Here is a 17,052-nt window from a genome sequence, read left to right as displayed (position 1 = left end):
ATTTCACCATGCAGTCTTTAAAGCTGGATTCATGTTTAGGGCTATTTCTTTGGCTTGACGATATGTACAGAGCTGGCCGTGGGCTCATTTTACTCTGCAGTAAAGCAACTTTTCTATAAATACAAGAGAGAGCCAGTGACCCAGAGTGGAATTCCCCTTTAAAGGAAAACTCCAACATTTTGGGAAATTTGCTTATTTAACATCTTCCCTGGAGTTAGACAAGGCTTAGGGAACAGTCGCTCTGTTAGCGTAGCTTAGCTTCATCACTGGAAGTGGGGCGGAGTTAGAGCCTGACGTTCCCTACAGTGCCCTACAGTCACGAAATACACTCCAAATACAACTCCAAAACGTTCCTGTAAACAATGTGACCTGTGTATTTACCACGTGGAGAAATAAAAAATAATTGAATTAGACAATTACGTTTTCTAAGCAAATATACTCTGAACTATTTTTTGCCTAACCACTCGAGTCTCTGGGCGCAGTCAGTGATTTCTACGTGAAGCCGTGTATGTTGACATTCTCATTCATTCAAAGGATCCGAACCGATTGAAGTTTATGGATACCATGACTTAAAATCATCTTACCTTGACGATTAAAAGCCTCCCCAATTTAGAAAACAATATTCCAATGGCTGGTCTTGATATACTGCACCCTAACGGAGCTAACCATCAACCGGACACTCAAGCAAATATAATGACTTCCTTTCTGGGGGGTTTCAAAATAAAAGAGCAACGTCTATAGCAGCGGAATACTGTTATTTTGTACATTATCTAACGTTAACGCGAACCTAAACTAACGTTACAACTAACCTAAAGTTAGTTTAGGTTCGTGTTAACGTTAGATAATGTACAAAATAAACGTATTCAGCTGTTATAGACGTCGCTATTTTATTTTGAAACCCCCCAGAAAGGAAGTCATTGCTCTCGTTATCTGCTTGAGTGTCCGGTTGCTGGTTAGCTCCGTTAGCGTGCAGTATATCAAAACCAGCCATTGGAATATTGTTTTCTAAATTGGGGAGGCTTTTAATCGTCAAGGTAAGAGGATTTTAAGTCATGGTATCCATCAACTTCAATCGGTTCGGATCCTTTGAATGAATGAGAATGTCAACATACACGGCTTCACGTAGAAATCACTGACTGCGCCCAGAGACTCGAGTGGTTAGGCAAAAAATAGTTCAGAGTATATTTGCTTAGAAAACGTAATTGTCAAATTCAATTATTTTTTATTTCTCCACGTGGTAAATACACAGGTCACAACATGTTTACAGGAACGTTTTGGAGTTGTATTTGGAGTGTATTTCGTGACTGTAGGGCACTGTAGGGAACGTCAGGCTCGAACTCCGCCCCACTTCCAGTGATGAAGCTAAGCTACGCTAACGGAGCGACTGTTCCCTAAGCCTAATGCATGCACAGAGACAAAAAAGGTATGTATCTTCTTGTCTAACTCCAGGGAAGATGTTAAATAAGCTAATTCCCCAAAATGTTGGAGTTTTCCTTTAAGCGAAGATAGTGGTATCATATGCAACTAGAGATCCTGAGGAGGCCATGTCATGCTAGCTCAGCAGCAATGGTGGATACTGTCAAGTACAATTTTGATGCGTGGAAAATGAGCAAGGCCATTTTCAAAGGGGTCCCCTTGACCCCACCTCAAGATATCAAAATGAAAATGGGCTCATTGGAACCACACAAGTCTCATGACAAATTATGATAGCAAATTTAGGTCCAAATCATGCAGTAGTACAAATAGATTATTTTCACCTTTTATATTTCCAAATTGTATTCAATTGTAAAATATCCTGCCTCCAGCATATATCTGTCTTTGATAGCCACTCCTTGCTAAGAATGTGTGTGAATATATATATATATATTTTTTACTCCCAAATATCGGCCCCAAAAATCCAGTATAGGTCGGGCTCTAATCTGTTTACATTTGTACATTTGTAAACACGTTACATTTCATGGTGGGGGGCCTGTCCCATAAGAGTTATGACTATGAGCCAGTAAAATCATATTGAAAAGGAACCAAAGCACAGGGGACGTTGTTGTCATGGAGCTGGAATGTTAGTGCCACAAGGGTCTGTCACAGGGATTATTTACGCTCAAGGTAACTCAACAGTCAGTTAAGTACAAGGAAGGAGCAAAATGTGGATTTCCCCCGGAGTAATGTTTAACGCCACGTGTGAACCTGAACTACAATATCCAGCCTGTCTAGTCTACTTCTCTACTCCTCCCTTGAAAATACTGCAAGTTACTCTACGCTGGAAGATCATTAAAAAACTGGGAGGACAAGAAGTTTGAGTCCTTTGTCTCTCAACTGGAATCATTTTTCTAGTATTTTTTTCACTGGTAATGAAACACAAAGGCTTAGGTTGTATTGTGGTCCGGTGTCATATTCCCATCACTGAGAGTCCCGACCTTGTGCTCCGCTCTGACACAACGCACCCCTCCCCCCAACTGGCTAAGCTATACTACTGTAATAGTACGAGCCATGCCCATGTTTGGTAACCAACTGAATGATGTCTTCTTGTGTGTCACTTGTGTGAAGGCAAGGGGCTGGTGGTTGGGGGTGTTTTTATGGTTTGTTTTATCCAATTTATGACTTAACTGCAATTGCTGCAAGTTGGTATATTATGTACCAAATACAATACACCACTTTTTAACTGTCTATATACCGAGTAGTAAACATACTGTTCCGTAGTATAGACTTGGCTGATTAAAGGCAAGTTCACTTAAAGATTCACTTCAGTTCACTTAAAAATCTAAATGCTGTCATTATATACTCTACCCCGACTCCGGTGCAACTCCATTCAAGAATCAAGAGGTTTATTTGTCACATACATACCAGGGCATACAGTGAAATGCGGGTGGTCATGCCTGCATCGATTGTACAATAATACAATAATCAAATAGACAAAAAAAAACAGGTAAGACATAAGATGTGCATGATAAAAATAGACATGCTAAATTCCTGAGAAGGCACTGGTTCCTATGTACACTACAATAAAATGTTAACTCTGTCATTATGTTATGCTTACTATATCTAAACTATACTATACAAGAACCTGTTCTTTCCTTAAAGTGACTTTTATATTCCTCATTCCTTTCAAGTGACTTTTCCATTTTGTTTAAGTGATTGTTTAGAGCGGTTGCAGCATGTGTGTTGTGTGTGTGTTGTGTGTGTGTGTGTGTGTGTGCTCATGTGTACTTGTGAGTGGAGAGTTTAGTGTTCATTGTTCTGATGGCCTGGGGGAAGAAGCTGAGCCGGAGTCAGTTATCCCGGCACCAGCGTACCAGTTCATCAACCTTCTCCCGATAGGCCTTCTCGTTAAGGTCTGTGTGTCCTTTTAGAATAGAATAGAATTGAATAGAATAGAAGTACTTTATTAATCCCGAGGGAAATTCATCAACACTCAATCTCCATCTCAGGCTTCTCTCAGTTAGCCCTGTCTTTTTTTTCTTTTTTTAAGATAATGGGGCCCTTCCTAAAAGGGCATACACGGCTCATGCAGCATTATACAGACATTTACACTCCCAAACCATAACACTGTCAGTCCAAAAGATTTCAGTCAGTAGCACAGTGAGTGAGTCCTCACTGAAATCCTAAAGCAGCTCTCACGACAGAACGAGAACCGTGTAGACTGAACCTCTACATGACATGCCTGTCTGCCTGCCGGTGTTTCATGTTCTGTGTGTGTGGTGTGGTAACGGTGGTTTCCCCGTCACAGTTGGCTGGGCGGCTCTTGAATCTTTCTAGAGTGGTTTGTTTGCTATGTCATGTCTTGTTTTGGGAGAGGCTTGTTCATGCTCTTAAATCTACACTCAACAGTCCAACATCATAGGAATATTTTGGGGAGTTTTGTTTGAGAGTGCGTTTTCAAAGGAATAGTATGGGAGTTTTGTTTGAGAGTGTATATTCATAGGAATAGTATGGGAGTTTTGTTTGAGAGTGTCACTTTAAACACATAAGAAAAGGACACTTTAAAGGAAGGGAAAAATAACTTTAAGGAAAGAACTTGTTGTGATTATTGTATAGTATAGTTAGTACTAGCAAGTATAGCATAGGGACATAGAGTAAAACTGTATAGTAATGTACATAGGACCCAGTGCCTTTAACCCTTTGGTTGCCATTCACGAGAATTCTCGTTTCTGTGGCCCAGCGGTTGAGTGCCGGAAATGAAAATTCTCATTTCCGTTTAGTTTTTCGTTTTTTCCGATATTAATATCCTATTTCATGTCACTGAGCTGTATTTTGGCTGGAAAAGGCATATTGGGACTCCAAAGGTGCAGTACCGGCCAGATCCTGGTAGGTGGCGCTGTCTCGAGAATGCAGTAACCCCTGTTGCAGATCTGGTGTCACACTGACAACGCTCCGGGCGGACTTTTCTGTTAGCCTGAAGCGAGGGCTTCACCAGATCGCATGGAATACTTTTTGGGACACCGGATTCATTATGCTGTATAGCGTTATGGCGTGTGCCAAATGGGCTTATGATTTACCAGATGGCGATCAAATAATAGGACAATTCTTTTTGGAATCCAACCGGCCAAAGGTAAGAGCAATTTGACGTCAATTCCAGTTTGATCGTGCAAGGATTTCATAGCCATACCCCAGTTCAGTGTTGTGGTAATAACGAATGCCGTTATTGACAATCAATTAATCACAAACGACCCCCGCCGCCCCCCCCCCTTTCACGCATTCATGATGGAACATAATACCGATCATATGCATTTGGATTTTTAACTGTAGCGTGTCTAGGGACGAAACGCCAATGGATTTAACGTTATTAGCATTGCGCCTTATAAATAGCCTCACAGGAATGATCCCAGATCATTCCGATATAACACTCATATTCACCACGGTATGAAACGGGAACGTATCGATGGAAAAAAATCTTTATGGCATATTAAACGGAAGGTTCATACTGTCAATTGACAATGATATTGGATCCATAGCTATAATATAAAATATAGGTTTAGCTGCTCTACAAACAAGGTGACCGATTACATGGGGTTAATGGGTGGCATGAGCCTATGCACTTCCCGGAAGGGGTGTCGTGTGGCACCCAATGTGTTAATTCGTAGCTCAACATTGTATTGCATTTATCTCAGGATTCATTACATGTCTATTTTATCATGTCTATTTTATGTCTACTTTATCATTAAAAAATAAGCTAAAAACGTACCTCTTCACCATAGCCTTCTAATACACTCCGCTGTTGATTGTACTGTAGCACTATTTTACTCTGTCCATTCTATTGCATACTTTTACTATCTATTCTATTCTACTATTCTATTGCACTGTATTATTTTACTCTGTCTATTACTTTTTATTACAGGTTAAAAACCTGTCAGGTATTAAACTGTGTGGGTATCATCATCATCATCATCATCGACTTTGACGACTTTGAACTGTTTTTTTTGTATTTTATTTTTTTATTATTTTTTAAACAAACACATAAACAAACATGACAACACACGATAATCAAATCAAATCAAATTTATTCATAGGGCCCGACAACACACGTTAATGTCCCCATGGGCCGTACAGGTCTTCTTTAAACAAGTCAAGAAGAAAACATAACAATAAGTCAAGAACAGAACAAGAACACCATAAGGTCCAAACATTTTTAGATGAATGCAAATAAATGAAAGAATGCAAGCACTCCCAGACATACCCCACGCGAAGGTAAGGAAAAACTCACTAAAACCTAACAATAGGGAAAAAAGCTCCACAGGCAGTGTGGAGGAGAGAAACCTTAGAAGGGCCATTCAAGGGGGGATCTCCCTTCTTAGATGTTGGTGATAGTAGTGTTGCAGACGGACAGTTGGTAAGCATGCACTCATGTGTGTGGTGAAACACAGATGAGTGCATGCAATAGCAACTGTACATTTTGAAAGATTAAAGATAGAGCTAATAGCGATAGCAACTGAACATTTTGAAAGATTAAAGATAGAGTTGATAGCGGATCTATTTGAGGCACAGGGGCGGCGCAAAGAGGGTCACGTCCTCCCCGTCTTAGTCACGGGACATTCAACACTCCGGTCGTTGCTCAGGGACAGCCGGAGACAGGGAGATAGGGGGTGGCGCAGAGAGGGTCGCGAACTCCCCGGCCTTCGTCACGGGACGTCCAACACTCCGGTCAACATTAACCCAGCAATAAATAGCCTCACAGGAATGATCCCAGATCATTCCGATATAACACTCATATTCACCACGGTATGAAACGGGAACGTATCGATGGAAAAACAATCTTTATGGCATATTGAACGGAAGGTTCATACTGTCAATTGACAATGATATTGGATCCATAGCTATAATATAAAATATAGGTTTAGCCTATAAGATACACAAGCATTAGTTGACAGTGCACATCCAATGAAATCACATTTTAGTTAATTGTCATATATAGGATATACCCTTAATACCTGTTATCTAAAAACCTACACACATGCTCCAGCTCGTACCCCCCCCCCTCCCGGACCCCCCATTGGATATTCCATCCATTTTCCCTCGCTCCGACTTTGAACTGTTGAACAGTAATCCAGAACTATTTTATTGCACTGTAAAATAAAAATATTTTATCTATTCTATTCTACTATTTTATTGCACTGCACTATTGCACTATTTTACTATTACTATTTTTATTATTGTCTATTTAAAACTGAATCAAACCATAAACAAGGTGGCCTGTTGGGATGTTAAATCCTAATGTGAAAAACAGATTTTATATGTCTGCACTTTATGTGCTCATTGTATGCCTGTCTTTTTTCTGTTGTGAAGCACTTTGAGTTGCAGTTTCTGTATGAAATAAAGTTTATTATTATTATTATTATTATTATTATTAATTATTATTATTATTATTATTATTATTATTATTATTATTATTATTATTATTATTATTATTATTATTATTATTATTATTATTATTATTATTATTATTATTATTATTATTATTATTATTATCTTCTACTTATTATTTAATTTACTAGGGATGTCCTGATCTGATCACTTGATCGGGATCGGGGCCGATCACGTGATTTTCCGAAGATTGGGATCGGCAAAAAATAAATAAAAAAATCTGCATTTTTTTTTTTATTCAACAAACATGACCATGTTCACGTCTTAAACTCATACTGAGGCCTTAGTTTTGGTTTTAAATTGCATATCATCATTCATTTATTTATTGTCACACAGAGCAGAAGAATTTTGCCAAAACAAACCAATAGTATCCAGCTGCAGAACGGCAGACCAGCCACACTCTCAGACCCAAATAATTATTTTTTCTTTTTTTTTTTAATCCCAATTTCTCACATTACATTCACCCTGAATGTTGACGTTATCCAGGTGAAAAGTTAACTTCATTCAAGCAAGGCATTGCAATCCTTGACATAAATCATTTGATGTATAATTAAATCAAAGGAAATGCGTTTGGGTCTGAGAGTGTGGCTGGTCTGCCGTTCTGCAGCTGGATACTATTGGTTTGTTTTGGCAAAATTCTTCTGCTCTGTGTGACAATAAATAAATGAATGATGATATGCAATTTAAAACCAAAACGAAGGCCTCAGTATGAGTTTAAGACGTGAACATGGTCATGTTTGTTGAATAAAAAAAAAAAGTCAACATTCTTTTTTACTTTACTTTACTTTTTTTTTTTTTTTTTTTTGATCGGGAAAGATCGGTATCGGTAGATACTCAAAATCACATGATCGGGATCGGATCGGGAGCAAAAAAACGTGATCGGGACATCCCTATAATTTACTATTGTATTCTTGTACAATCGAAGCGGGCATGGCCAACCGCATTTCATATATGTATATACTTCTAATATTTAATATTTGTTATATTTATTTTGTTATATATATTTTGTAAATATATTCATTGTACATTGCGGCATATCTTTTCAGTTTTCCTTCCAGGACTAATAACATGTAATATGGTTTGGACTGTGTGTAGAGCAGGGGTCTCAAACTCGTGGCTCGCGGGCCAATTGCGGCCCGAGGGATGATATTTTGCTGCCCCCTACTTGACATCTGTTACGAACGGGTAAGTGACTTCCAAGTTGTCGAGGTAGAAGAACGAGACGGAGAATGTATTACTATATCAAAACAGTTGAACTGTTTATTAACAGGGGAAAGCATTAACAATAACAGGGAGAAGAATATCTGTCTGTGCTTGTCCAGCGGTAGGTACGTCCGTAGTATTAGGTGAAGCTCTAGCAAAGAACAAGGAATAGAGCAAATGTTAAATACGTCACATTCTCAACATTCCACGCTGTCAATGAGGAGCAGCAGTCTGACAGCCAATGACAGCACCCAGGTGTGACAGACAATTAGTGATGACAGCAATCAGTGGTGACATACAAGGTGAACAATAACAACAGGAGTGACCCAGGTAGACAGTGGGAGACAATCCTAAGATGATAGTCTCCCGAACGTTACAGTATCCCCCCCCGACGAACGGCACCTGACGTTCACCTAGGGGCCTCGGGATGCAGCCGCCGGAAATCATCGATCAGGCTGGGATCTAATATGTCCCGTTGAGGCACCCAAGAACGCTCTTCTACCCCGTACCCCTCCCAATCCACCAAGAACTGAAACCCCCTACCCCTCCGCCTACAACTCAGGATTCTCCGCACCGTATAGACAGGCTGACCGTCAATAATGCGGGGCGGAGGAACCGCAGGGAGTGGCGGGGACAAGGGCGATGAGAGGAATGGCTTCAACAGGGACACATGAAACGTCGGATGGACCCTCATAGAGGCCGGAAGGCGTAGCCTGTAAGCCATAGGATTCACCCGACGTACCACTTTAAAGGGCCCTATAAAGCGAGGAGCCAGCTTCCTGGACTCCACCCGGAGAGGGAGATCACGAGTGGAAAGCCAAACCCGCTGTCCCGGACGGAAAACCGGAGCCGGACGACGCTTGCGGTTAGCTTGCCGCTGAGCCTTAACCGAGGCCTTCTGCAGCGCCGTCCGCACTCTGCTCCACGTCCTGCGACAGCGAGCCACATGTGCCTGGGCCGACGGCACCTCCACCTCCTGCTCCTGTTCGGGAAACAGAGGAGGTTGAAAACCATATTGACACTGAAAGGGAGACATACCAGTAGAGGAGGAGAGGAGGGTATTATGCGCATACTCAGCCCAGGCCAACCTCCTACTCCACGTCGCCGGACACCCAGCAACGTAGCACCTCAGAACGCCCTCCAGGTCCTGGTTGACACGCTCCGTCTGCCCGTTCGTCTGCGGATGGAACCCAGACGACAGGCTGACGGAGGCGCCCAGACCGGCGGCGAACGCCTTCCAGAACCTGGAGGCAAACTGAGGACCCCGGTCGGACACAATATCCACTGGAAGCCCATGAACCCGAAAGACGTGCTGCACCACAAGGTCAGCCGTCTCCCAGGCCGAGGGGAGCTTGGGGAGGGGAATGAAGTGGGCCGCCTTGGAGAACCGGTCCACCACCACCAGGATGGCAGTGAACCCATCCGATAAGGGAAGACCGGAAATAAAATCCAGGGATATGTGCGACCAGGGACGCTTGGGAATAGGAAGCGGTCGGAGGAGACCCGCCGGCGCACGGCGAGAGGTCTTACTGCGCGCGCACACCGGACAGGCCGCCACAAAGGAGCGTGTATCCCCCCCCTCTGTCGGCCACCAAAACCTCCTACGGATAAACTCCAGGGTTCTGGTGGCCCCAGGGTGGCCGGTGAGAGAGGATGTATGCGCCCACTGCAGCAGGCGTGAGCGTGCCGCCTTGGGCACATACATCCGACCCGGAGGACCCCCACCGGGATCGGGCTCCCGTGCCTGAGCCGACCTCACCACCCTATCTATGCCCCATGACACGGGTGCCAAAATCAAGGCCTGTGGAATAATAGGGTGGGGCTTCTCCTCTCGACCCGGAAGATCAAACTGACGTGACAGGGCGTCAGGCTTGACGTTCTTGGAACCGGGTCGATAGGAGATGGTAAACCGAAATCGAGTGAAGAATAACGCCCACCTGGCCTGGCGAGCGTTAAGGCGTTTAGCCCCTTGGATGTAAGCCAAGTTCTTATGGTCAGTCCAAACAATGAAAGGATGTGCCGCCCCCTCTAACCAATGTCTCCATTCCTCCAATGCCAATTTGATTGCCAATAACTCCCGATTACCCACGTCGTAGTTACGCTCGGCCGGAGACAGCCGGCGTGAAAAGAAGGCACAAGGATGCACCTTACCATCCTTTAAACATCTCTGCGAGATTACCCCCCCCACCGCGGTGTCAGAGGCATCCACCTCCACAATGAACGGAGCCTCTGTGTCGTGACGGATCAGTACAGGGGCGGAGGTAAATCGACGTTTGAGGTCGCAGAAGGCCGACTCTGCCCTAGGCGACCATTCAAAGCCAGGGAGAGAGGACTTAGTGAGAGCGGTTAATGGATTGACTAAGGCGCTAAAATTGCGAATAAAGCGCCTGTAAAAATTTGCAAAGCCCAAAAACCGTTGTAACTCCTTGAGCGACGAAGGCCGTGGCCAATCCAAGACTGCACTCACCTTGGCTGGATCCATGCGAAGATCGCCCTTCGTCAACACAAAGCCCAGGAAGGAAACGGTGTCAGTGTGAAACACACACTTCTCAGCCTTAACAAACAGTTGATGCTTAAGGAGACGTTGAAGCACCTCACGAACGTGCAGTTGGTGTTGCACCATATCGCGAGAAAAAATAAGGATGTCATCCAAATATACAAACACTGACACCCCAATTAGATCCCGCAGCACGTCGTTGACCAGGGCTTGGAAAACTGCTGGAGCATTAGCTAAACCAAAAGGCATGACTAAATACTCATAGTGCCCATTAGGAGTATTAAATGCAGTTTTCCACTCGTCCCCTTCTCTAATCCTGACCAAGTTGTATGCATTACGTAAGTCAAGTTTAGAAAAGACCTGTGCCCCCTGTAAGCACTCAAAGGCGGTGTCCATGAGCGGTAAAGGATAACGGTTCTTGATGGAAACGTCATTCAACCCCCTATAATCTATGCACGGCCGCTGATCACCATCTTTTTTAGCCACAAAAAAGAAGCCAGCGCCTGCAGGGGATGTGGACGGTCGGATATGCCCCGCGGACAATGCCTCTCGAATGTAAGTGTTCATGGACACTGTCTCAGGGCGGGAGAGAGAGAACATCCGTCCCCGGGGCGGAGAAGCGCCGGGTAGAAGATCAATGGTGCAGTCGTAAGGTCTATGAGGCGGTAGTGCTTTAGCACGCGTTTTACTAAAAACGTCCGCCAGGTCACAATAGACCGCAGGAACACCTGCCAAATCGGGGTTGGGGGATAATAAAGAATCTGCAACGTCCACCGTCAACCTGGAGAGAGACAAAAGAGGGAGGGGGGGAGGGACGGATGAACTCACGCCAGCGTCAGCGCTGACGCCGCTTCCCATGGAGAGTTCACCCGTAGCCCAATTAATACAAGGATTATGCAGCACAAGCCAGGGGTGGCCTAACACAATGTCGGAATGAGGAGACATAACAACAAAAAAATCCAAATATTCCCCCTCGCTACCCGCCACCTGAACCCACAGTTTCCCGGTGCGTTGGGTAACAAATCCACAACCAAGCGGTCGGCCGTCCAGCGAACGGACAGGGATGGGCACCTCTAGTGTCTCTAAAGGAACCCCCCATTCTAGAGCCACCCCCACATGAATCAAGTTGCCCGCAGCCCCCGAATCCACTAAAGCCTTGGCCGTTGTAGAAGAATCCCCCCACCTGACAGTGACATCAAAAAAAGTACGTGAGTCGTGAACGTTTATGACCGGAGAGACATGCCCACCTGCTAGCACCTTCCCCAGGCCTAGCGGGCTCCTGCGTTTCCCGAGCCCCGACAGGCGGCGAAGCGATGCCCCGTGCGGCCACAATGAAAACAGCGCTTCTCGTTGACCCGCCTCTGTTTCTCCGCTTCAGAGAGGTTCAACGCTCCCAGCTGCATGGGCTCGTCATCGCCCCGGTGCTCTCTCATTGGCTGGTATGCTGGCCGATCGACACTAGGAGAGGGACGGAAGAGTACCTGTGACGAAGCCTCCCTCTCGCGTCCCCTCTCCCGGTGACGATTATCTAACCGAATGGCCATGTTAATCAATAGATCCAGGCGTTCGGGTAACTCCCGCGTAGCCAGCTCGTCCTGCATGCGAGTGGAGAGACCATGCAAAAAATGGACACAGCAGGGAACCTCAGGCCAGTCCGCCTCCCGAGCCACAATACGGAAATCTATGGCGTAGTCTGCTACGGCGCGAATGCCCTGCCGGCAGGACATAAGTCGACTGCCGGCCTCGTAAATGGAAATCACCCTGGAGGTATCGAATACACGGCGCAACTCCAGGGCGAAGGCATCCGCGTCGCGGCAGACCACAGACCCACTCTCCCACTCCGCTGTGGCCCAAGAGAGAGCACGACCCGTGAGTAATATAGGCAACCCGAGCCACATCACTGGGGAAAGTACGCGGCTGTAGTTGAAAAATGAGAGAGCACTGGGCGATAAACTCACGGCAGCCGGTAGGAGCCCCTCCATAGCGCTCCGGCGCCGGCAGACGTGGCTCTCGGTAGTCCTCCCGATCCACCGGATACCCCCGCTCGCCTTCCCCGCCGATCGATGATGCTCCTCCGGCTGTGGATATCCTCGTTGATGTCGTAGAGCGGGTCTGGTTCACCGCCGCCAACGCTGTCTCCGCCGTCTCCTGAGAAGCCAGGGAAACATCTCCCAGTCGACCCAGCTCGACACCGACTGCCATCTGCCGCTCCATCATGATCCTGAGCTGGTCCCGTAGGCTCACCATCTCGTCCCGTATCTCCTCGTTGGAAGTCATGATGGCTAGAGCTTCTGTTACGAACGGGTAAGTGACTTCCAAGTTGTCGAGGTAGAAGAACGAGACGGAGAATGTATTACTATATCAAAACAGTTGAACTGTTTATTAACAGGGGAAAGCATTAACAATAACAGGGAGAAGAATATCTGTCTGTGCTTGTCCAGCGGTAGGTACGTCCGTAGTATTAGGTGAAGCTCTAGCAAAGAACAAGGAATAGAGCAAATGTTAAATACGTCACATTCTCAACATTCCACGCTGTCAATGAGGAGCAGCAGTCTGACAGCCAATGACAGCACCCAGGTGTGACAGACAATTAGTGATGACAGCAATCAGTGGTGACATACAAGGTGAACAATAACAACAGGAGTGACCCAGGTAGACAGTGGGAGACAATCCTAAGATGATAGTCTCCCGAACGTTACAGACATCAAAGTGTAGTGTTAATGCGGCCCGCACGCTACTGTTTGCCGAGATGTTGCGCGAGAGTTGGACGTTTTATTTATTTTATCCCTTGTAGGCTACCATAGCGCAGGCTCATAACAGCAACGTTATGTTAGTGACTTGGTTGAAATGTGATTCCGGAGTGATATCAAGTAAAGTGGAAGGCAAATGCATCCTCGCTATATCCTCTGACTGCGAGCAGTGCTCTGCATAAGCGGCTGGCTGCACTGCCACTGTCTGTGTCTGTGTACGGGTCTGGTCCAATCACATTCAGCATCCTGTCAGCGTTCCCCCCCCCCTCACCCACAGTCTGCGAATCAGATGCAGAGTAGGGGAGTAGGGCGGGTCTTCACGGAATGCAAGTCGTCTCTCTCTTTCAGTCCGAGTCAGTTGACAGCGCATCTACAGTAAACTCGCTCCCAGTTTTATCTCCGTGAGATAAATGTAGCTACTAGTTTCTAGCCATTTTCAAAGATGGTCAGCAAAAGAAAAGTCGACTGCAATTCAAAGGTGAATGGACTGAAAAATATGCATTCATCCTGAGTCCCAGCACCAAACCAATGTGACTATATGCCAAGAAACGGTAGCTCTTGTGAAGGGTGGCAATTTGAAAATAATGTATGACTGAGTGATGGAGACCATGTTTGAAGGCAAACAAAAGCAAAGCCCCCTCAGATCGCACAGCAACCAGAATTACTGAAATACTGGCTGGTGATTTGATTAAATAGCTTTGTGATAGAATAAAAAAAATGCACAGTGCATTTCCATAGCTGTGGATGAGTCCACTGACACCACTGAGAAGCCTATGTTCTGAAGAACCATTCATGTTCTGAAGAACTGTTCATGTTCTGAAGAACTGTTCATGTTCTGAAATGTTATTGCTAAGGATTGAGAAGATAGGATCAGTTGTACTTTTTTTTTGAATGCTTGAAACCCTTTTTTGTGGAATATTTGATGCGGCCCAGCCTCACCCAGACTCTACCTCCAGCGGCCCCCAGGTAAATTGAGTTTGAGACCCCTGGTGTAGAGAGAATGAATGAATGAATGAATCAATGAAAACTTTATTTAACAGATTGCAGAATGGGTACAATACAGTACGGCTCAATACACACCTATCGCTAAGCCACGCCCCCTTTGAAACCTCGGACAAACAAAGCCGACCGTGAATGACGATGGCCGTGGGGGGACCTCAAGTTCAATTGTCAGATTTACCACAGCAGGTAATATACCTGTTTTTTTTAAAGATGACACAAATATTTTGTCTAGAAGCAGACAGAGAGGGTTACAATATGCAGTGGAAAAGTACGTTCATGAGATAAACATTTACAGAAAAGAAACCATTAGAATCGAGGCCAAATGCTACCACTCGCAACTGAAAAGTGAGAAACCCCACAGGCTCTGTATCAATGATAAGGATAATCGAACATTTTCCCAGACTGCATCCCAATCAAAATCTACATCCAACTCCGGGACATCCTTTCTCCAAATCGTATCCAGGGGGAGGTCTTTATACGAGGACATAAGTAAATGGCGATAAAAGTCATAAATGAAGCCTCTCAATGTCTCTCTGTCATAAAATAATTTGTGAAAGCGGTGATGCACTAGTGGAACGTCCCATGGAACGCCATGAGCCTTCAGAGCTGCTCTTATTTGTAAATAGAAGAAAAAGGAGGTACCGGGGAAATCATATCCGTTGGATAGATCCTGGAAAGAGCGGAGACCAGAGTTATCGAAGATATCCCCCAACGTGTGGATGCCTTTCTTTTCCCACCTAGGGTACCTAATAGGTTGTTGTCCAATAAGGAGGATATTGTTATGGAATAGAGGGGAATGCGTGTGTCATTGATGGCGGTTAGTACCCACTTTCTGAGTGTCACGCCAAGTCTGGATCACATGTGTGATAAGAGGGCCAAATCGTAATTTGCATTGCTTAATTGATATGTTGGTATACACAATATCCTGAAGTCTATGTGGGGACACCATCTTCTCCTCCAATGGTCGCCAAGACACGGCTGCTTGAGCGTCAAACCAAGTGATCAGAGGTCTCAGAGAGAAAGCTTGAAAATAATATTTAAAGCCTCCATCGAGTTTACTTCTTTAGGCAGTTGATCTCTTCAAGCGCGGGCGTTTATTGTTCCAAACGAATTTATATGAGGCAGAGTGCAATTTCTGCCAGTAACCAACAGGAGGGGGTAACGGGAGCATTGAGCTGATAAAATTTATTCTGGGTAAAATATAAATTTTAATTATTGACGCACAGGCCTGTAATGAATTTTTTTATTTAGACCATCTGTTGAAGTCATTCGTAATCCTGTCACCCAAGCTGGAGTAATTATACCTTACCGTCTGGCTAATAGTGGGGAATATTTCAATCCCGAGACATTTAAAGGAGGAGACTGTACATTAGGAGGGGGTGGGTGGGTGGGAGAAAAAATATACATACGGTAGGGAGGAGACTGGCTATTATGGGGGGGGGGGGGGGTTTGGACATTTACGGTGGCCAGTTTCGAATTGTGCGTAGGGATTCACATCTTTTTACGGCTGTGGGTAGGGCATTCCACATTGTTGTGGCATAGTTGCGAAATTTCTAATGTGTTTTTAGTCCCTTGTTTGTGCCGAATCTGGGTTGCACAAGATTTGTGGAACTCCCTCTGGTGTTGTGGGCGTGGTATTCACTGACCTTTGGGAAGTATTTCGACATGTACATGGGTACCTGTGTGGTGAGAGAGACGGCTCCTCTCATGTTTGTTGATGATGTTGTTTTACAGGTTTATTGCCAGTTCCTGTGCTCACAGTCTCCACATCCAGGCAGAGATTGGATGGCGAGCGCAGCCCAACGCAGTCCTGGAGAAAGTGTTTACATCCATCACACAGGTACTGTACCATGATATCCCACCACAATGGTCTCTGGAAACCTTTTTTTTCTTCTTCTTCTTCTTCTTTTTTTTTGCTTCTTCTCCTACAAGTCTCATCCCGTCGTTGACGTGAAAAAACGTTGGAATTCATTATTGATACTATATCACAGAATGTAGACTCCAAGCCGGGGGGCGAAGGCGCTCGAACAGGAAGTAAGGCATCATTTTTCAAACGGTTATCGCTATGGCAACCAAACCTCACACTGGGACTCTGCCGGGATGGCTGTTGTAGGGTTTCCTAACCATTTAACTGCAGCACATGAAGAGTCAACAGCGGTGGGCGGCTAACAAAAAGGGAGGCTTAATTCCGACGGAGCAACCAAACTTAGCATATATATTTGTGAGGGACCCCAAAGTATGGTTGTGCTCTACAGTGCAGTCATCAAGATAATGTGTCAGTTTTTCAATCAGTCATCTCTCTCTCAGGCACTGTTTCAGCTACGGCTGTAGGACTTGCATATTGAGCTTAGATTCTCACAGTGACATGATTTGGTGCTTGGTGCAGCATGATGTGCTGCTTGCAGTTCTACTTTGTGTGTATACCTATCTTCACCTGCTTTTAAAGCTAAAAAGGGATTAAAAGGAGGTGTATTTCTATTATTGGGGTTAACTTGTGGAACAATGCGGATATACAGTTAAGAATGAGTAATTCGATTTTGGTTTTTAAGAAAAAGGTTTGTAAAGTTATTTTTGAAAACTACAAGGGTGAATAACACTGTTTTTTTTTTTTTTTTTTTTTAGAATACTGTTTTGAATCTACATTTTTGTATTTTTTTGTAAAGCTAAATTTTGAAAAACTACAAGGGTGAAAAATACTGTTTTGCTTGCTTTTTTTCTTTTCTTTAGAATACTGTTTTGGAGTAA

The 17,052-nt window shown here is 44.7% G+C and overlaps 1 protein-coding gene across 1 annotated transcript in view; it reads left to right on the top strand.

Annotated features, from left to right (window-relative positions):
- cers5 (ceramide synthase 5) overlaps positions 1–17,052 on the top strand; it is a 118,620-nt gene that overhangs the window by 36,096 nt on the left and 65,472 nt on the right. Inside the window, exon 2 of the mRNA XM_084317603.1 lies at positions 16,042–16,147. Within this exon, the coding sequence (XP_084173729.1) occupies positions 16,042–16,147 (106 nt within the window). The remainder of the gene's footprint in view (positions 1–16,041; positions 16,148–17,052) is intronic.

Source organism: Notolepis coatsorum (genome assembly GCF_963971535.1).
Source record: "Notolepis coatsorum genome assembly, chromosome: 6".
Classification (NCBI taxonomy): domain Eukaryota; kingdom Metazoa; phylum Chordata; class Actinopteri; order Aulopiformes; family Paralepididae; genus Notolepis; species Notolepis coatsorum.
This window is presented reverse-complemented; position numbering and strand designations above follow the sequence as displayed.